Source organism: Amblyomma americanum, chromosome 6 (genome assembly GCF_052857255.1).
Source record: "Amblyomma americanum isolate KBUSLIRL-KWMA chromosome 6, ASM5285725v1, whole genome shotgun sequence".
Lineage (NCBI taxonomy): Eukaryota > Metazoa > Arthropoda > Arachnida > Ixodida > Ixodidae > Amblyomma > Amblyomma americanum.
Window position 1 is genome coordinate 69,548,607 of NC_135502.1, and position 22,425 is coordinate 69,571,031.

The following is a 22,425-nucleotide window of genomic DNA, read 5'->3' on the forward strand; positions in this document are numbered from 1 at the left end:
GGTCCACGCATGGCTTCTACAGTACACATCGAAACACGTCGACGTGAGGGGTTCAGATAACCATGCAGCCTTTCGCCGTGCTCCTAGTTTGCAACATGGCAGCCGCTATGACGTCGTTGGAACTGTGACGTCACCTGGCGCATACTTAAGGGAACAGTGCCCACAGGAAAAGGACCGCTACTACAGCCTTTGAACACATTATGAAAGCTCTGGTGCAGCTCAAGCTGGCGCCGTACTATATATATTTTGTTTTATTTTACTCGCTTACTACTTCGTTAGAAAGCAGTGGATGCGACTGAAAAACCCCGATCGCCTTCTCTCATCCAGCAATTTCTTGTTCACGAAGTTTACGAACGTATTTACAGTCTCGACCGCCCTCTGGCGCGGCTATTATCGATTTCGCCGTGCCTTCCAGCGGTCTTTGGCCACACCGCATGCAGTGAGTCCGGACACACGTATACAGCCTCGCGGTTTCGCGACGAAACACACGTCAGTAGCCCGTTATACGCAAACAGCATCACACTTTGTACAGGAATGGTCCACACCGAAAGATCAGGTATATATAACAAACTACGTGGTACACATTGTCAGCGCCCCACGCCTCGGTGACGCACACAGCGCGCCACCTGCAGGGGTTAAGTAACGCTTCAACAATAACTACTCAGCGAAATCGCGACAAGGTCAGCTGTTACACGCTTTATTCGCGAAACGTCGAAGTTTCGTTGGGTTAATCACGTTGCTTATTAGACGCATGCCTTGCTTGGGTGAACAGTGAGCTGCTCGTATTTCGCGCACTTTTGCACTTTGTTTTCTATGCCGCGTACCGGCGTCAACTAAGTGGTCACGAAACTAAAGAGAACGACAAAGAAAAACAACCCAGCCCGGAACGTTGAGTGTTGGCAAACATCTGCGTTTGCTATGCCGGGGCGTCAGAGTTACACACCTGACGTCACTCTCCTCGAATCGGAAATGCAAACTGAAACGGAAAAACACAGATAGCAGATCGTGCAAACCGAACACAGGTCCCACTATCTCCTCAGCGTTGTATGCCAAGCCTCTGGTGGATGCTAGTCCGAACGAGAGCCAGCTCGTAATCCTCGAACAACAGGTACGCGGGGCACGTGGTTCTCTAATGCAAAGACCGTTGCCTAGGCTCCGCCTAGTCTGACACCCACGCCCTCGTAGTCAATAAACGTCTGCACTCATCGATCATTGAAAGCTGCGCGAGCTTTAGCGATTAGATGTTACAAAGGCCGCGAGCTACTTTCGCCCGTAACCATCGCCGGTTCCCTCGGGTAACGATAGCGCGATCTGCGCTGTGACGCGACATTGAGGGCTATCACATGCTGTTCTTCGTAAAAATTGGTTACACGGCTTTCTCTGGCTATTATGATGCTAGGACAGTAAAAGAGGCATTGATTGCTGAGAAAATTGTATTTGAAAACGGAACATTATTTTTGCAATCACTCGATTCGAATACGTGACGTCAAGACCGGAAATTAATCCGTAATCACTGTTTCGAAGGGAATGACGCTGTATCCTAGCCTCTGAGAACCGCGCCATAAACTCGGACTTGACGTCATCGCTGTTTGCTTTCGAAGACGGCCGTTGGGGGCGATACCAGCATTTCGTTCTCGGTCTCTTTTGTAGCATACAAAAGGTCCGTCCGAATTCATTGAAGCTATAGGCTTTTTCAGATTAGGACGAAGCAGTCTATCGACACGGGCTAACACCAATTTGTACCCTGTGTCGCTTTAAAATTGCAGTTTATAAACGGCACTTGCGATGCTCTAAACGGACTGCATTCTACCTGGATGCGCATGTGCCGTGGATAAAGGTGCGCAAATTTTAGCTTCTCAGCAGCGCGTTACTATACGAGACGCACCAGGAAAGATCTTTCTTGTGACCAGTCTTTGGACTGCACTGAATTATTATACGGTCAACGCGAATAACACAACCAATTCATCCTCGACCTTGCAACCACCGAGACCAACTCAGTCGCGGGATACCTTCTTGCGACCTATAGCTCCACCAGACGCATCACTCATCTGCGTGCTCACATGCACACAGGAGGCAAGGCTCGCTCGTCACTCTATTATTAAACGCGTATGTTGCAACCAGTGTGAAGACGATAACGTTCAGGTTGCGAACACACATACACACGCCTATTCTTCGGCGGAACGCGTACAGCGTGAACACAAAGCGATGCGCTGCGCGCGGTGCCACACGGTGCTGTGGAATCAGAAGCAGTCCATTCCGCCGCCGCACTTCGATAAGGGCCGCTGACGCCGCGAGAGCCGCCGCGGCGGCCCTGTCGCCGTCAGCGGCTGGGTCGGGTGTCCGTCAGTCCAAGGTCCGCGCCTTTCCGGAATGGCGACGCAGCAGTGGGGACGCAGCGAGGCGGCAGCGCGGAAATAAATTAGCTCGGGCGTTGGTGACACGGCGGGAGCGACGACGACGACGAGAAGGTCTTCGTGAAGAACGGGTGCGGGTGGGAGGGGGTGACTCAGCAGTTGCAGCGGTACTGCGCCGACGGGGACTGCCGGTTCTGGTTCAGGTCTGCCTTCTCCCACTGGAGCCGCTCGCTCTCTTCGAACTTGTTGGGCTGCGAGAGAGCAGGTTGCGATCAAGCGTTAATTAACGCCGACAGGGAATCGCTGCGGACCGTCAACGTCAACAGTCACCAATGCTATCTATGCTTGACCATCGCCGCGGCTCAAGGAGCACAGTAACGTATGGCACTACAGTCGAACCTCGTTATAACGAAATAATGAATATAACGAAGGGATCACGATTCCCCTTGGAAGATTTGTCAACTCAACACGGGCTATAACGAAGCTACGGGTATAACGAAGTAATTTCCGTGCCCCTTAAACTTCGTTATAACGAGGCTCAGCTGTATTTCGCAGCATGAGATACTGCGTCTCTGCCTCACCCCAACCCTCCTTCCCCGTTCTCCTCTCTCAATTTGTCCAATTTGTTTAGAGGAATTCGCCGAGGTAATGTAGACTTCCTATAAGGGAGCAAATAATTAGCATCTATCTCAGCGCGGTCATGCGGCTACAAGGGAACACTACTCTACGTCCTCAGAATTTATTTTTATTTCGTAGCCGCATGGCCGTGCTCACTTGAATTCGTACTAATATTTACTCCTTAGCCTAAAGCTTGCTCAAAGCACGTTCGCAATATGCCCCCGATTCTCTAAAAGCGCGAAACCATATATCCAGCTTCTTCTTGCGTAACTTTACGGGACTTGTGTAACTTTCGACCATTGCAGGGCAATGTTCAATGTTCATACGGTGCAATGTTTTCCCGTGTGCTAGAACATCGCAGCAACTGACGGCGTAGCACTTCGCTAATCTTCGGTACAAACTGTCGTAATGCAACGTCGTATCTATGAGTTTAGCTCTCCGAGCTCATCTTCGTAACGATGACGTCACACGCGGTGCAAAGCCGTGGGTCACAACCATTGACTCGGATTGTTATCGGCACGGCATGCAGGTTTTGTGACAATGCATAGTGAATGACGGCGTCTGTGCCGAAAAACAGAACGTTTTAGCCGTCTGCGTGCATCGTAAATAGGCTTTTTCGCGCTGTTCGCATCTGTTCGAGTTTCAGAAGAAAGCAGTCTGAGGCATATTACTGCTGAAGAAACCCTGAACACACCTCTGAGCTAGTGAGGTGCATTGTGCACTGGTTCTTAATGAACCCGCTCCGGGTTTATTGCAACGGCTGTGAACTCTTTGTACAGGACAGACGGTGCATGCAGTCCTATTCCTCCGTTGCGTCTTTTACACTCTGTTTCCAAACGAAGCATTTATACAGATGTAAAATTCCAGACATCAGCGACGGTCAGTCCGTACACTGGATGCCCGGGGGACAGCGAGGGGAGATGATGGGCCTAAAAAAGGCACGAGCACCTCGCCTTGTCCTCCACGCTCCGATAGCCGAGGTACAGCCGGGTCCGAAATGGCCCGGAGCGACCAGGGTCAGAGTCCCGGTACCCCCATCGCTCAGAATTATTTTTTCTTGCGAAGCGGGCGCCGGAATTCGAACCCCCGTCTTCGCGTGTGCGACCATGGCACGCTGCCTACTCGGCTACCGGAGCGGCTCGGTCGGTGCACGACAGGACAGCAGGCCGCCAGTATATGGGGAACCTGCGCTGCCAAGGTGGCACTGCAATCGTTCCATTCGGTGACTCAAAACTGCATTATTATTATTATTATTATTATTATTATTATTATTATTATTATTATTATTATTATTATTATTATTATTATTATTAGCCGCTTGGGCCGCTGCAAACGCGAGAACACATTCTGCGCGATTAGATACCCGCGTTTGGCTGACAGCATTCACGCACGGCACGTGCGCCTTCGACAGAGGCTCACGCCAATCAGCGCCTGAAGGTGGCGCGGAAAAGTACTAATAGTACTACCCAATACTGCTTGCTCTTCTCGCTAGGCAGTGTGTTATGGCGCTGCAATCGGCACCGCGAACTTCAGCGGAACTTCCCCGTAGCGTACGTCTCAAACTTGAAACTCGGCGCATCTGCAGACACGCTGCGCTCGTGTCTGTTCCCTTTCCACCCGTGGTGACTGGGCAGGCCGCGCCTTCCGTGTTCGCGTCGAGCGGGGCGTATCTCCGCGCAGCATGTCAACGCAATATCGTAGGCAGAGGCCACTCGGGACGAATTTATGGCGTATTCCAACCGGCGATCCGGGGCGAGTTGTCTTGGTACGCAAAACCGAAGAGCCTGTTTCAGCGGACGATTTGAATTCAGATCCTGAGTTCTCATTGGACCGAAACGGGAATCTTGCTCTTTCGCGGATTCGGCCCGCCGCGGTGGCTCAGTGGTTAAGGCGCTCGACTACTGATCCGGAGTTCCCGGGTTCGAACCCGACCACGGCGGCTGCGTTTTTATGGAGGAAAAACGCTAAGGCGCCCGTGTGCTGTGCGATGTCAGTGCACGTTAAAGATCCCCAGGTGGTCGAAATTATTCCGGAGCCCTCCACTACGGCACCTCTCTCTTCCTTTCTTCTTTCATTCCCTCCTTTACCCTTCCCTTACGGCGCGGTTCAGGTGTCCAACGATATATGAGACAGATACTGCGCCATTTCCTTCCCCCCAACAACCAATTATTATTATTATTCGCGGATTCGGCGAGCTGCTCCGGATTGCCATTGGAATACTCGTTTGTAAGCGTGCAAAAACGTGGAACTGTGTGGTTAGTGGTATTATTTAGACTTCGTTGTGTCACTGCCTCACGTGCTGCTGTTGACTTCAGTTCAGATAACGGGTAACCGCAATAGAGGATCCGCAAAGGTTTTGTATAGAAATCGCACATTCTCAAAGCGCTCTTGTACCCGTCAACTCCTTCAAAATTGTACGCGAAGGGCAACTCGCGCAAGCGGCTGAGATTGCGTTCTCAGGAAAGCGAAGGGAACGAACGGATAGGAGAGAGGGGGGGGGGGGGGGGGGCAGTGACGTGACTCGTTGGCCCGAGCGAGGTCCCGAGGTAACACGAGCTGAACACAGCTGCTCCGAGGCAGCACAATGGGCTACCACTGCAGGTGTGCCCTTGGGAAAATCACGCTCTGGATGATCGACACCCGAAACGAGCTCTACGGCCAGCCGAAAAGTCGGGCGCTGGCTCCGACTGCTCGTCGTGAAGGGAAGCAGCGTTGTGTGAGTTTGAACTGAGGAACTCCGCGCAACCGATAAGAACATCTTCAAAGTTGATATGATAGCGAACGAGTGAAAAAATTGTTCTCTGCCTTTCACTCGTTCACTATCATATCAACTTTGAAGATGATAGCATTCCTTGCGTGTACGATGGTATATATTTGTCTGTGTTGCCTTCAAATAAATCAATTGTGAGTGGCGCTCCGTCCTGTCTTACTACCTTGTGTTGTGTGTTTTCGCGCCTGTAACCAAAGATGTACAGTTACCAACTTGCCCAGCAAGACATTCTTTTAAACCGATAGGAAATCCGGGGTGGCCTTCTCGAGTTGGTTGGCGTGCTAGTGCAAGCACGAAAAGTGCGCAAGGGACAAATACGCGTAGATGTAGGAACGATACACGTGAAAAAGAAATAACCGGAGACGCATTCGGAAGCTTTCCGTGCATTTCACTGGTCCAGAAAGAGACCTCATTTTGTCCACTGATTCTTTCACGATCATTACTACTTTATTCTCCATTTGCCTCATCCAGACTAACCATTCATTTCTTTTTAAGACGAAAAGCGCGAAAAAAACACACGGGCGCAAAAAAAGACAAGGACAAGCGCTAATTTACTAACCTTACTAAGCTTCATTTCTTTGCTCATAGATGTCGTTTATATGTCTATGCACATCATCATTTCTGCGTGATTACTGCACTTACGCTACGAAATGGTGCGCAACACTAGTCGGCGTGAAGAGACATCGTAAACAACTGAACTACAAGGTCAGCCAAAAAGAAATCCTGAAATGGGGATAAAGAAATTGTAATTATGTCGAACAGCTTTCTATTTTGAATATGCTATTTCTAACCTTCAGGTGGTGTGTATTGCGCCGCGGTTCATTAGCATGACGGAAAGGATGGCGCCAGTACAGAACATTGAAGCCGGTCACCTCATAGGAAAAGAGCACTAGAGAGCAGCATTTCGCGTTTTTAGAAGTTGGCCTGAAAAACCAGCTAGTATTAGCTGAAGAATGAAGTTTAGGGGCGGCATAAAACTTCAAAATATGGTTTCAACACTGGTTGACACGCTGCAACAATGCCGTACGCTCTCGCTGCTGTGAAAGCTATGATTCAAGACGAGCAGCCGGGTTGCATATTTGACGAAGTGGCGCAAGAAATCTCAATTAGTCATGGAAGGGCGCATCAGATAATCTAGAACAACTTGCACGAACGCGAAGTTTCCGCTAGATGCGTACCAAAACAACCCACTCCAAACTGTAAAAACACCTTATCTACTCTTCGGAGGCGCTGTTACGGCGTTTTCAGTCTGACAAGAAAAAAAGAAAGATATAGACTCCCTACAGCGTAGCGTCACAGGAGACGAACACTGGGCACAGCGCTTCCAGACAGAGACTGAACGAGTAAGCAGTGAGTGGTGGTACCCACAGTCGCCGAGACAGAAGTTTCGAACAACAGCGTCCACTATAGGATATTGACCCTGACACTGTCGTGGGCCTCAGAAGGGCCTATCGCGGAGCATTGCATGCCCACGTGACTGACCGTGAGCAGTGCTTCGTACTGGGACTTCCTCGAGGACCACTCGAGACCTGCAGTCAAGTGAGAACGCCGCGGCTTGCCAAGTTCTCGTGTGCTCGGCCACGAACAGTTTGTGCAACTGAACGGATAAGATCGCTTCTTTCTAAAATCAGGAAACGCCATATTTTCTGATTTTTCACGTCAGAACAGGCTGGTTTGCAAAGTGATTCACCTCGAAGGTGACTTTCCGTGCAGTTCGCGAAGATAGCATATCGATGAGAGGAATCGCTGCGCGCTGCTCCAGAAGACTGACATATAGCCGTGCACTTTTCTCAAGTCCTCCGACACTGCTCAAGTCATTTCTAAATTGTTTTCACAGTACATTTATCAGAGACGAACCGTCATTGGCGAACCATGGTGTCTATCTTTAAAATTACTCCCCCACCCCAACCACACACGCGCACACACTTTATTTTTAAGACAGCACGGCGATGGTCAAGAGGCAGCCTACATGACGGAATTTAAATGAATGCTCCTCTTATTTACGTCTGAAATTAACGAAGCTCTGTTCGGAAAGCTGAGCAGCATAATGGGGCATTATACCGCTTAACGATGCCATAATGTATTTGGTGCAACCATAGCTGCGGGCAAAATACCGTTGCTTTCTAATCTGCTGCAGAAAGCTCTGTCGTTGTAGCTCCAACATGGTGGATTGTGCGCGTAGTTACTTTCAGCAAACAGTAACGTGGCAGCGAGGCAATTACGCCTGAAGCAGGGGTCTATATCCATGTTATGAACCTTGGCGGGCTGTTACAAAAGCATTATAGAAAAACAAAACATGGAGAGGGAGGGCAGTTACGGATGGTAGAGCTGTTACAGAAGTGGGCCACAGCGTCGCAAGGCGGGACAGCTTACGTTCCAGAAAGATTTTAAGGGAGGGAGGGAGGGAGGGAGGGAGGGAGGGAGGGAGGGAGGGAGGGAGGGAGGGAGGGATATACATGTAGCCCTTATCGGAAGTAATTTCACGCGTGCCAGACCAGCTGCGCAGCGCAGTACGTGCGCCTGCGACAGACGCAGCAGGCGTTGCCGGCAGCTACGGTTGTCGCCACAAATGGAGTTTCCGGTTCTGCCCCGTGACCCGCTAGGCAGTCGCGCAGTTCCGTCAGCTCCAAACGATGCGCGCTTACGGGCAACGCGATCAATGGCAGCGGAATTCCACACATCTCGTGAAAAAGTTAAGGGAGATGAGGGAACTGAGCAGCGCAAATAACGTGGAACGACGAAGCCTGCGTTGCGTTTTTTCAAGAACAAAAGAGCTGTGACCTCACTAAAATAAAAAAAAAAATGGCAGTGGCTTAGCTCGGCTATACCAGGACATACGTAGCGAAAGCTAAGGCCTAGCTTGATTAGCCACTGGCGTCACGGCAGATGGCGAGGAGGTGGCGCCATGACTCGTCACGTGGTTGGTCACGTGACCAGTCACGTTGGTCACGCGGTACGGTGCGACCACGGTGGGACTGCGAGCACCGCGAAACTGCGAGTTCGCGGCCAGTGTAGCTTTCGATACAAAACAAAGATTGTAATAAGACCACACGGCAGTCCGCGAGTTCCGGATGACAGGGAAATAAATCAAAACCAATTCAAGCTGCACGATTGGCGTATCAGAAAAATTAGAAAAAAAAGACATAACCCCATTACTGCATTGTCTTCCAAATCTTTCTTCGCTTTAATGTCGGGTCTGCAGCAACTGCGCTCTGAGTGCGACGGCATTCCACGAGCAATCGTTGTATACAGTGTAAGCGGGCGTATCGGTGCAGGCATTGCCTTTCAATCAGGGGACAAATTACGGCCCGTTGCCCCCGAGCGACGGCAAACTAACTGGCTGCGCGCGTGCCCTAATGGGCGCCACCGCGCGACGCATGCCTTGAGTGCCGCGCGACGCAGGCTCCAAAACAAAGGCTGCGTGCTCGAGCAGCCGCGCGCCGGAGCTATCAAGGTTTCGCTGTCACGCCCAGTCTTCGATCGGTAATTGTTCTCGCTGCTCCGGCGGAGCTATTAGGGCGCCGCCACTGGAAACCAGCTGGTTATACACTACGCTGTTTGTCGCCGAGGTCGCATCCAGTCCTCGCTCCGGTGTCCCGTGATTGCCTTCATTGTCGTGGTCAATTGCGAGTCGCGCTTTCGCGATCCATCTGGTCGCTGTTCGCCCTCCATCGAGGGATCGGAAACAGATTACTCGGTGCCAGCCGGTTCTATGTCTCCTTTTCTTTCTCTCTCTCTGACAATAGCGCGACTGGCGGCAGCTGGCTTCGTCTTTCAGTGTTGGTGGTCAAATACAATGAAGTATGCGCGTGTGTCAGATTTTCTTATTGCAAAAAGAGTTACTGTGGCATTTTCGCCCCATCCATTAACTTTACAGAATGTGTATAGGGGTTTCGGTATAAATAAAGGGAAGGAGGCGATGCAGCACCATATACAGAGTAACAACATAGTTGGTCAAATGTTCAGGGAAATCCTCTAAGGTGGGGTAGATTTGTCATCAGAGAGTAATTACTCATTGATATCCACTCAATCGCAACCATACGGCTACAGAGGAAAGCTATACAGCTTCCACAGAAACTTGGTACCTAAAGAAAAATACGTCTTGGTCCGGGGCTCGAACCCGGGGTTTCATTTGTAGCCGTATGGCTTCGCTCGGGTGGATAATAATAATAATAATAATTGGTTTTGGGGGAAAGCAAATGGCGCAGTATCTGTCTCATATATCGTTGGACACCTTAACCGCGCCTTAAGGGAAGGGATAAAGGAGGGAGTGAAAGAAGAAAGGAAGAAGAGGTGCCGTAGTGGAGGGCTCCGGAATAATTTCGACCACCTGGGGATCTTTAACGTGCACTGACATCGCACAGCACACGGGCGCCTTAGCGTTTTTCCTCCATAAAAACGCAGCCGCCAATGAGCAATTGATCCCTTATTAGTAAGAACGCATGCATGACGATTTGTCGCTCAGGACTTGACCTGACAGCTTTGCATCTAAACATGTTAAACGCTAGCGACAAACGTGACATGCCCGGTCTCCTGCAATGCGTTACGCCTGTCTGGCTATTTCAACGAAACAGTGCTGGTGAAGAAGCAGTAGCGTAGGAAAACAAATCAAAAATCATCAGAAAGGCGGGTTGAAGGAGGAAACAAAACGCAACGCAACGCAAAACCAGCAGCACATGCAACCAAGGCAAACCAAATGCGAGAAGCAAACAAATTAGGAGTAAAAAACGAGGGGGGACTTGTACTAGCGGGCTGATGATCACCCTCTGCTCTCTCTGCTCCCGGATTTTCCTGGCGAGCGTGACGAAGGCCTCCTGGATGTTGACGTTCTGCTTGCAGCTGCACTCGAAGAACGGGATCTCGAAGCTTTCCGCCATCTGCGGTCGAGAGGCAGGTGGAGAAAAGAAACGTTAATGCAAGTGTGAAGACACTCTTTAAAGCACGACTGCTCAAAGCGTTGTTCAGTACCAAGGGCACTGCGCTCCGACACCGAAACGTGCTAACTTTGCGTACCCGACGGGTCATCGAAGTGGCTAATCTTTCTCGAGGTTACAACACGCACGTAGTAACCCGCACCTGCGGTATACAGTGCACTGGCTTTCGTGGTTGTTGTGATTAGGAAATTTTTTTTTATTTTACTCGATAAGTAAACGGATCACGGTGCAGTGGTCTATAACTGCGTCGAAGAGCGACGCAGTGGAGTTTTTGGTTTGGGCTAGATTTCGTTGCAATCGAATCACTGGTGTACGGTTCGGCATCATCGCACCACTTCATCTATATAGCTGCCACTTGGTCCTTCGTGAACACACCTGAGCAGCACCGCCCTGCTCTAGCTGCTACTTAATCGCGTCAAGCGGAGACTATTGATTAAGCACCTGCCTGGCTCGTGCTTGAAGTTTTAAGCATCCACTAGCTCCGTTTTCCTCAGTTTAACCTGCATTCACACCGATAAAACAAGCCACTGATTAATGCTCTCTCTTACTGTACGAACTGACAAAAAAAAATGTCTTCCTGACCCTCTCCTTTCCTCAACTAAAGGAGGAGTTCTGCCATAAAGGCTAATAGTCAAGCAGAACCACGCGCACACGTAAATACCACAATGTTGAATTGCCATGAAGACGTTGTAATGCTTCGGTTACTCTCCGCGCGCGAAGAACTAACAGCGATTACCGTCACTTCATTTTTAATTTGAATTCAATTGCGCTGTAACGGCGCACACCCACATACTCTGGGTGTTACAGCTGAGCGCTGGACGCCGCTATAATACTACGGCGTCGTGTTTATTCGCCTTATATACGGGTATACCTGTCTTATGCGTTACCTTAAAGTCCCACGTCTGCTCTGTTTAATTTACACTGACTGCTGCTGGACACGTTTACTACCCATCACCGTTGATGGCTGCTTGCGCTAAATACGCGTTCGACGCCGTCGTCTGCTGTCGTGCAGACGACGTCATATACCAGCTGGAGGCTCACGAGAACTACGGCCGTCACCCAACGTGCCTTGCTGGCAGAGAACGACCTCGGCGAACGAGACCAGAACGTCAAACGGACACTCCCTGCTGCTCCTGCCAATAACGCAAGCCGCACAGGCAAGATCTGGTTCAATACTTGGGCCAATGGCAAACGCAGCAACGTGTTTCAAGGGGGGAGGGGTAGTCACGTTGATGAGCGAGAAAACGTGATTCGTCTAATCTAACGAGTACAATGCTCACATCGTGCGCCTTCAGACAGGATCGAAGTTTTTAAAAATGCGCTCCCTGCTTTGTTAGAAGTTTGGCCAGCTTCTGGGACATCAGCGAGAGTGCTCGTAGAAGCCTATATAGTGAAACGATGAAGCTGTGCGTGCGCCCCTTCTCGTTCGATTTCATGTTTTTCGTTTATGCAATTCCTTTCGGGGCGTAATAAGTAACGCCTGTCCGCGCAACATGCGCATAGATTTCCGTACGGTTTCCCGAAATGTTTCACAATGAAGAGAACGGCGCCACAGCTCTCGAGAACAGGGCCAGGGGATGACATAAGGTGACGGGGCGACACCTTCTTCTATACCCTCTCCTTTATCGATGCCGTGCCCTGCTTCGGTTTTATCGCAAGAATGAGGACCTTGATCGCTTCCAATTCGTAGCACGCACTTGAAATAGAGGGCAAACACGGCCTACGGGTATTCGTTTCGTGATTTTTTTTTTTTTTGTCAGCGCCGCCTCTTTAACCTCGGATCGAAGACCTCCGTGACCCCGGGCTGTCTGGAGTGCGCCACGGTTATCGCAGCCGCGTGTGCCCGTATCTCCCCCCTTTGTAGGAATGGCGCTCGCGTGCGCCGTGGACGTAAAAGCACGCCAAACACACGTGCTCGCGCACCCATTTTCCCCGAACGGGTCGCAACGCCGCTCTCGTGGGATCGATCGGTGCGAGTTCGTGGGCCTAGACGCGTTGTTTTGTACACACACAGTTTGTTTTGCAACCATCCACCGTCCTCGAGTCGAATCGTCTGGGTGTCAACGACTCCCGACAGGGTTTCGCAAGTGCTGGTAAAACGGTGTGCCTACAGACGTGGCCAGCATGAAACTAAAGTCGCCAGCGGCAGTTGTTGTTCGCTTCTGTACTGAATGCAGGATATATCACCGTGGTGTAAGAACGACGAAAGGTTGTTGCCCAGGCGACGTGTGTGAGCCATTCAGCAGGTCACATTTATTATCAATGCTACCTCCTATCCCTACGGGCCGATTGCAAAATTAGTGTACAGTGCGCTGAAAGCGCACTCACCGCTCCCTACAGTGTCAACACCAGTCAGTAAATAAACAAACCGCGTGAGAGTGCCTCGGCATCAAAGCATATTCAGAGGCGAGTCAGCTGTACATTTATGACCTGCACCAACGGAAGCTGACTCAGATGTTACGATACCACAGCCGTTTCAACGTATCGATCCTCGCAAAGTGACAGCGCCTTCCGTACGGTGTTGTGCTGTAAATTAGATATGAAAACACCAAAGCTTTGCATCACTTTCGATAATAAAGCGAGCCCGTCATGAAAAAGAAGAGAGACAAACAATGTGCAGTGAGGAGTATGTCATGAAGAATGTGTCAGGTACTGCCCCTTTATGTCTTCTGAAATGGTTCACATGCACGAAACGGAAGGTTGCTTATATATCTCCGAGTGGTGGCGCAACGATTTCGTTTCATGCCACACCGTGCGGCTGGGACGCATGGGTCCGGTGCCCGCGTACCTTCTCTCCTCGGTCCTTCTCCACTTGGCGCATCTGCGTCGCGTCGCACTTGTTGCCCACCAAGACTTTGACCACCTCAGGCGACGCGTTCTGCGACAGAACCACAAGAAAAGGGAATGGGGGAAAGGGGTCAGCATGAAGCGTGAAACAGACACCCGAACGAACGCGCACGAAGGTCGTATCATTCCGCGTCGTTGCTGAGTCGTTCCGTGATGTCATCTGCATCAACAGTATACTCCTGTTCATCGCTTCCTTAGCGGATTCTGAATGCGTTCCCCTGGATCCGTTTTTATACGCCAGACAAGTCACCCGCCGCGGTTGCTTAGTCGCTAAGGCGTTTGATTGGCTGTCCAGCTCATGGACCAGGGATGGAATCATTTTTTTCCTCTAATGGCATGTAATAGAAAAGCATAAATGAAAAAGAGGTGGTGGAGCCCGAAGCAGCGCTTAAACCCGGACACATGAGGTTTAACGTTCCACAGCTGCAAATGATGCTGTATGAGAGGCGCCGTATAGTGAAAGGCTCCGGAGTCTGACAGCGCACATCACGCGGGCGTTTTTGCATTTCATCGAAATGCGGCCGTTCTTTTTTATTTTGTTTTGAAGCGGTCGCTTCAAAACAAAATACCAGTCGTTATGACTACAAATGTTTTCGGGTAAAGTGCTAGCAGGATGGGGCGGGGTTCCCGCGGTGCTACGACAGTTCTGATGGAACGTTTGAGCGAACTGCCACTGCACTCCCGCGCTGTCGTTACCTGGGGTGCAATGTGATTGATAGCGCACAGTATACATTCGGCGCATACCGCGATACCCATTCCCCGTAGGCCCTGCACGGGAACCGGCAGCGGCGGTGTGCCGAAACTTTCTAGTTGAATGAAAGCACACCTTCGTTCCTTTCGGCTCGCTGCGACAGCCTGTATCATTTGTTGTTGCAGACAGTACCCTGGTTATATAACGGTGGCCGTGCGATTTAGAAATGTGACATTTTTGGTAATTAACAAATCTACTGAAGAGACTAAAGTTTCTTAGTCGGACAAAGTTGTCCCGTGCGTAAGAAGCAAAGCAAGGCAGCTGCTGTCTGGAAGTTGCGTACTCTCTATACGTGGAGTAGTGTCTTAGCCATAAATGTCCACAGCGTATGTGCCTACACCGACAGCTTTAGTTACCAAGTGTTCGCACATTTCTGCCGCCCTTTACGAGTCCCCTTTCCAAAAACAGCGACAGTGCTCGCACTATCGTTTGTTGCAGACGAAAATGCAAAGCCGAAGAAGAGAATTTAGTAGAACAACTCGCGCGTAACGCGTTCGTCCTGGGTAGTTTTTCCAAGCGGGTACAAGACGTAGAGGCATGCACGGGCATTTGTTGTCTCACAGGCGTCAGAACTTTTCCAGCAGCTCAAAGTTCGCAGCTTTGCATATGGGCTCCGTGCGCTGGTATGGTGGCGCCAGCAGCGACCACATCGCCAGCGCCGCCTCGTGGCACTCGCCGCGTTAACTGGACGCTCAATCACCGCCGGTCTCGAGGGGAGAGCACGCCCCCCTCGAGACTGGCCGTGGTGGCCCTGTGCCTTCCTCCAAGCCCTATGCGTTCGCGTCAGCCCGGCTGCATAGCAGACGCGCACTGACCGCGATGCCATTCTGAGTCAATACCTGCTGCTCTGCGGATTTCAACGCATTGAAAGCCTTGACGCCACTACTGCTGCATTTCGTTTTTGGGCTGATCACCGATTCCGAGCAACCATGATTGTGTTGCAGTCCCGACGGCACTGCAATATCTGGCAGCGCAGTTGAGCTTATTGAGATTAATTAAGTACCTTTACAGTTTGAGAAACAAAGCTCTGACCCAAATAATGAATTCAGCTATGTAATTTACATCCACTGTGACATCGACTATGTGAATGGTCGGCTAGAATTGCGAAAAACGCAAACTTACTGCACATATACATCAGATGATAGTGCTCTATATCCTGCAAGGTCGACACTGCTTTACTTTGCGTATTCCTGTCACAGAAGCATAGCTCTAAGCATACAAAAATACGATGGGTTTCTTCCTAAGTATCTTCCACAGGACTTTCATTTCAGGAATTTCATGAAGACACCAATTACATGAAATAATTTGGCCGTATTTCTCTTTTGGTAAATACTTAACTATAGAAAGGCCGCCGCGGTGGCTCAGTGGTTATGGTGCTCAGCTGCTGACCCAAATGACTCGTGTTCGATCCTGGTTGCGGCGGTCGCATTTCGGTGAAGGCAAAATTCTAGAGGCCCGCGTACTGTGTGATGTCAGTGCGCGTTAAAGAACCCCAAGTGGTTGCAATGATCTGCAACCTCCTACTATGGCGCCCCTTATAGTCTGCGTTGCATTGGGACGATAAACCCAATTAAAATCAAAAGATTAATTCCCGAAATTAAGGGATTAGTGATGTTGTGAAATCCAAGAAATATATATAGAGAAATTTGAACCACTCTCTATTTTTCTTTTTATTCGTCCAGAACAGGATCTGAGATCTCATAAATGCAACAAATAAAGATACAAAATTTTAAAGCACTAAAGGAAATAAAATGATGAATTAATACGCAAAAGCTAAGGTGAAACGATGTGAAAAACGACACAAGCACTCTCAGAAGTACGACGTCGCTCCCACTGCATACACACACGCACGAAAAAAAAAAGCTAGAAACAAAATTGACACGCTGAACCACAGATGAGTATAACAAACGAAGACAAACTTCAGATGCTAGCTCCAAGAACTTCACCGTAGACCATTTCCTGTGACTGACAGCGCATTCCTTCGCTCTACATAAAGACATAAAGCAGCTCCTATCAATGATATCGCATTCAAAACACCCCAGTCAATGTAAACCCTTTCCCAGTTCACACTCATGAATTTAATTCCACAGTGCAGTCATTTCCGGCAGACCCTCTGTGCATTAGCAAGCATGCACAATGTCCAAGGAAAGCGTTTAAATATATTCGTTACCTTGACTGCAGTGTTTTTATAGCTCTTATGACATTGGGTAAACACAGCAGTAGGTAGAGCACCCATAATTATCCAAGTTTGTTTTCGCCTTTGGACGAAACACCTCACCGCTCGCCTCGCTCACTGCTAACTGAACTAGAGAGCTGCGTTGGCTGCGTCCGCCTTTCGCCACCGTTGTTAACCAGGTGGCGCCACTCGCGCGCGCCAAACTGCAGCGCACGGAGCCTATAGGACGATGACGTCCCACCGACGCGTTTAGTAAAATGCATCGGTGTACAGCTGCAGGTGGGCGCTTTGCGTACATAGGAGATAGTTACTATAAACCGTAACTCTAGATAGTAAATATGCGGAGCCCAGAGAGGGAAGCGTACAGGTGTGGGTTTGTAAAAGAGGCTCTTCCTGAAACAACGGCAACAAGACGTGCCTAACTACATACTGACGGCAGAAGCGCGTCATCCTCGATTACGGAAGGACGGTGGAATGAACAGTGCTTGTAAGTCTGAAGACGCATAACGGAGCCAGCCTAAAGGGCACCGCATAGCAGGGGATTTTATGCAAGACCGCCTACGTCTTCATTCCTCTCGACCTTTACTGGAATCGCAGCCACGCGACATTCCCGAACTTCGTCTTCTACGAAACTTGCTTCCAGGAATCTAGCCGAATGCCAGAGCCGAGTCTTCCAACTTTAACCTGGCCCGGCCCTGCTTTCCGAGCAGCTTTCCTTGCAAAGGGCTCGGCTGCGGTCGTCTTTCCAGGCGCCACACGCCCGGTGGAAAACAGCGCCAGCGCCACGCAACCCTCGAATGCAAGCGCCTGCCTGGGGCCTCCCCCGCTCGGAGCTCCGGAGGAGTTTGTCAAGTAAATCCTCGGCTGAATGTGACTAAGCCCCGCGCGCGAGCCGGAATGCGGATCAACCCTCCTCCCGATGCTAAGAGGATTGCGAGGCCGCGACAAAGCGGCGGCGGTGCAGATCACAGGAAGGCTGCTCTTAAACGCGCGCCGCGAGAGATGAGATGCGCCGGCGGGAAGATCAGCGGCAGTGATGTCTTGCATGGCTTACAAGGGTTTCGGCCCCCTCTGAGGCGAGCGCTGCGCTGTGATGTCGGAACGCCTTTCTGTGATTGGATGCGGGTGCATATTAGTAACGGCGCGATTATTTGCGCTTCACCCTTACGTACGCAAGGCGGGAGGACGAAGTGAATAATAGTAATAATAATTGGTTTTTGGGGAAAGGAAATGGCGCAGTATCTGTCTTATATATCGTTGGACACCTGAACCGCGCCGTAAGGAAATGGATAAGGGAGGGAGTGAAAGAAGAAAGGAAGAAAGAGGTGCCGTAGTGGAGGGCTCCGGAATAATTTCGACCACCTGGGGATCTTTAACGTGCACTGACATCGCATAGCCCACGAGCGCCTTAGCGTTTTGCCTCCATAAAAACGCAGCCGCCGCGGTCGGGTTCGAACCCGGGGACGAAGTGCGAGTGGAAAGAAATTAAGGATGCGAAAGCGTAACACTGAGTGTGACTCGAGGTCACTGGGCAAGTTGACGGGTTGTGTGATCACGTGATGGCGCCTGTCTACAAATTACATTGAGTTCGGGCAAGATTCAGCAGAGGCGGAACAACGCCGCCGGCCTTCACTTGCAGTAGTCATTACAGTGTATACTGGCCGGGTGTTTCACCTAAGACTTTCCACAATTTTTCAAAAATAGGTTTTATGAGTTAGAAGAGTGTTTTTCTGCATACCATTGTCAGTTGTGTAATCGATCAGAATACAGCTAATATGTGCTAAATAGCAGGCTAGTTAACTAACATTAAATAGTTCACGTTTTAACTATTACTGTTAAGGTCCTTATTATGGAGAGGCGTGTATCCCACGCTAAGTAATATCCATATCGGTTTGTAGAATTCCGAAAACGCGGCTGCCCTCGGCGCTTTGGCCCAACAAATTTTGGCTATACTCTGACTAGTTACGTGCACTGCCTCCAACCATCCTCGAAATGCTTTGCCTCCAACCTTCGTCGAGTTGCTTTGCGTCCAACTTTCTCGAAATGGCATGTATTCTGGCACGTTGTAGCCAGAATTTGTCGGGCCATAGCGCCGAGGGTAGCCGCGTTTTCGGAATTCTACAAAGCGATATGGATATTACTTACCATGGGATACACGCCTCTCAATAATTAAGGAGCCTAACAGTAATAGTTAAAAGTTTATTCAATATTGGTTCATCAGCCTGCTAGTTAGCAGGTCTTCGCTGTATCCTAATGTACTACACCGCTGACAATTCTATGCCCAAAAAAAGCGCTCTTCTAACTCAAAAAGCCTTTATTTTTTTAAATTGTGAGAATTCTTAGGTGAAACACCCTGTATAAGCGCTGCCATACAGCGGCAGCCATACAGCCAAAGGGCAGATTTCTATAGTGCTATTATGGAATGCACGATGGCATTCCGCATTGAATGCTACGAAGACAGAGGAGGGAACAATGTTTCCTGCTTACCTCCTTCTCTTCTTTCACTCCCTCCTTTATTCCTTCCCTTACGGTGCGGTTCAGGTGTCCAACGATATATGAGACAGATACTGCACCATTTCCTTTCCACCAAAAACCAATTATTATTATTATTATTGCTTACCTCCTCGATATTCCTGAACCAGTAGGAGAGGTGGTTGAAGGAGTCCATGTTTGTGACGTCGTACATGATAAGAATGCCCTGCAAAACACACGAAGCAGTCAGTACACGCACGTCAGTGGCATTCGCAAAACAAAGCACTAACAGAGCTCGAACAGCGCAAGCACTTCCAGTCCGGTTATACGTTCATTGGGAACGCTTGACGGTGCACCACATGGCGAGTTTATGTTTACGACGAAGGGAGTCTCATTATTTTCACTTCAGTGTTTTGTACTATAGTTGCACGGCAGTCCGGGTGTGTCTTCCGATGATGAAAGCCTTCGTGCAGGTGTATTTGGGGGGCTTTCGGACAAAACGAACAAGACCACTGATGTGCGGTTGTGTTGTTAGCATGCACTGTGGAGACTTATTTCACTGGAACATACTGAACACGTGGCCAATCCCATAGCCTGTGTTCGTAGTCTCGACCCCGTAGGATATCTGATACGTGTCCCAATTGGCCTTATTTTTGGAAATGTGGCGGAGAGTTTGAAGGTTGCTTCACTTCCGCCACCGGTTGGCCCGGTATTGCACTGCCTCCGGGATAGGCCTGGGTCTCTATACCGCGCGTCTTTACTATCATTTCATTACTATCATTTCATTACTATCATTTCATTCATTTACTATCATTTCATTACTATCATTTCATTTCTTTACTATCCTGTCTTTCTATCCCATCTTTCAACTCTCCTACTATCTGCACGTGGCAGCGATTGTGGCTCGGCTTGAGCCAGTGGGCAGGCCTGTGCACTTTCCTTTTCTTTCTTCCTGGCAACAACAGACAGACAGACAGACAGACAGACAGACAGACAGACAGACAGACAGACAGACAGACAGACAGACAGACAGACAGACAGACAGACAGACAGACAGACAGACAGACAGACAGACAGACAGACAGACAGACAGACAGACAGACAGACAGACAGACAGACAGACAGACAGACAGACAGACAGACAGACAGACAGACAGACAGACAGACAGACAGACAGACAGACAGACAGACAGACAGACAGACAGACAGACAGACAGACAGACAGACAGACAGACAGACAGACAGACAGACAGACAGACAGACAGACAGACAGACAGACAGACAGACAGACAGACAGACAGACAGACAGACAGACAGACAGACAGACAGACAGACAGACAGACAGACAGACAGACAGACAGACAGACAGACAGACAGACAGACAGACAGACAGACAGACAGACAGACAGACAGACAGACAGACAGACAGACAGACAGACAGACAGACAGACAGACAGACAGACAGACAGACAGACAGACAGACAGACAGACAGACAGACAGACAGACAGACAGACTCGACACGTGCCGAACTGGTGTCGTTGCCAGCATCGGCCGTCTCATTCCCAGCATGTCCGTATGCCTAATTACCCTGTGTATGGTCACTTGTTGTTCTGAATGTTTCGCTGCATGTCTGTCAACTGCGTGAAGTTTTCATCTGGTGCACTGAAGTTTTCAAAAGCCTGCTATGCTGCCTGGCTATCGAATGAAACGAGCACTCGTTGTGCTGGGCGCCTGTTTGAGATTGTTCCAGCTATGCAGCTACGAGACGTTGATCATTGTCGTGCAGTTAATTCCTCGCAGTTTTTAGCGTTACTACACGCATATTGCGAGTGCTCATTTGGTCGTTGTGACACTATTTGTCGCGAAAAGTTCTTAATGCTGCGGGAGAGGCATCTGCTTCTTTCTCTATCTTCTCATCTCTATTTGTACCCTACGTTAGCTCCATGTTCGTCAGTATCGAATGAATCATGAAGTTTGGTGCTTATGTCTTATACATGGGCGAGCCTATACTATAGTGGCGGTACATTCCGAGGATCCAATTTTGGGACAAAAGAACGGTTTTAGAACAACGAAGGTACACGGGAGGGGGGGGGGGGGTCAGAACACGTGATCAGCGACAAAAACATCAGTGCAGCATTCAAACACTTTCAGCAGTTATCTACAGCGGCCGTCGTGAATAACGACCGTCGTGTGATAACACTGTTATGGTACATCGCACCGCCACTGCTGCGTTATTTGTGAGTTCGGGCGAGCTACACTCTGCGAAACTCTGAGCCACGTCCCGAGACCTCACAGACACGAGAAGAAGAGTCCACGGACGCTCGTGGCGCGAACGTGAGGCGCCCGTCAACGGCTCGTGCGCATGCAGTTCGCGTATACTTGCTAAAACGCACCATTTTTTAAAAGCAGTAAATTTGAGCGCACTTCACGGTGAACGCGGCGCTGAGTTTACGGCGAACAGGTTGCGCGAGATGCGTTATTTATGTGGCAATTTCACGGACGCTGTAAAGAACGGCCGAGGCGCACGCGTCGCAAGCCAGCGGTTCGGAAAACGAGACCCGTTTTACAAACGCTTACATACCGATAGCGCGCGCGCGCACTCAACTCACACAAGTGTACAGGCCACGCGCAGCGCATCGTGCCGGAGGCTTTTTTTCTCACGTGATCAAAGAAAGCGAATTGCTTCCGAAATGCGAAGAGCCTCTTCAGCCATGTAATTAGCGCGGTCACATAAAGGCGTACAGTGGGTGCGAGGAGGAGTGCCTTCCTACCCTCGCCTTACGCAGCGGAGCGTTCTGCGCCTTCCGGGGTCTATACGTAGCATATACGTATTTCACCTCGTAACGCCAGCGGCTGCGTAAGGGCTATTTAGCCCCAGCAGCGCAGTGTGTACGGTCGCCCATCTCGTCTCGCGGGACGTCGTTTTGTGTACCTAACGGAGCGAGCGATGCGCTGAGCGAGGTGATAGGCTCCGCTGTTGTAGACCCGCATATGCTGCTCACGTGGGAAACGCCCTTGGAGCGGTGCCCGCGTCTAGCTCGTCGTATATAGTGTGGTTTGTTTTACGGTGGAAGGTGTAGGGTGCCGGAACCATTTACGTGAGTTCAGGGCGCGCTTGCTTGCCACGGGTGACAGCGCTGACGATGAGTGATGAACGGACGTTTAAGGGGAAGTCAAGCCGCTCCTCACGGGCACGCTTGTGTGATTTCATGCAGCCCGATCCCGCTGCAAACCGGTGCGCCTTACGAGAAGGTCTCGAGCTATGCGCTGGCGGCAGTGTAGACGGGTACGTACACTGTTACTTCAGAAACGCCGGCACATGCATCGAGGCAGGCGCTGCTGGATCTGCCTGACGTGCTTCGCAAAAGCAAACGATGCATTGTGCGAGCACAGTTAGAGACATACAATAGCGTAGGAGGCCAGACGACTACGCACCGCTCCCAGAAAGGATAGCTGAAAATTGTCAGCCCGTTTCGAGGGACGTATTGAGGGCAACGCCACC

The 22,425-nt window shown here is 50.1% G+C and overlaps 1 protein-coding gene across 2 annotated transcripts in view; it reads right to left on the reverse strand.

The window, feature by feature from the left end:
* Window positions 1–263: 263 nt before the first annotated feature.
* Window positions 264–22,425, reverse strand: part of LOC144093653 (ras-related protein Rab-8A-like) — a 92,836-nt gene continuing 70,674 nt past the window's right edge. Inside the window, exons 4-7 of one of the 2 annotated variants that reach the window (XM_077627244.1) lie at window positions 19,071–19,148; window positions 13,465–13,554; window positions 10,506–10,619; window positions 264–2,605 (exon numbers count right to left, since the gene is read on the reverse strand). In XM_077627244.1, the coding sequence (XP_077483370.1) occupies window positions 2,507–2,605; window positions 10,506–10,619; window positions 13,465–13,554; window positions 19,071–19,148 (381 nt within the window). In that variant the 3' untranslated portion in view covers window positions 264–2,506. Of the gene's footprint in view, window positions 2,606–10,487; window positions 10,620–13,464; window positions 13,555–19,070; window positions 19,149–22,425 lie in introns of both variants that reach the window. The other variant, XM_077627243.1, reaches the window with a different exon arrangement.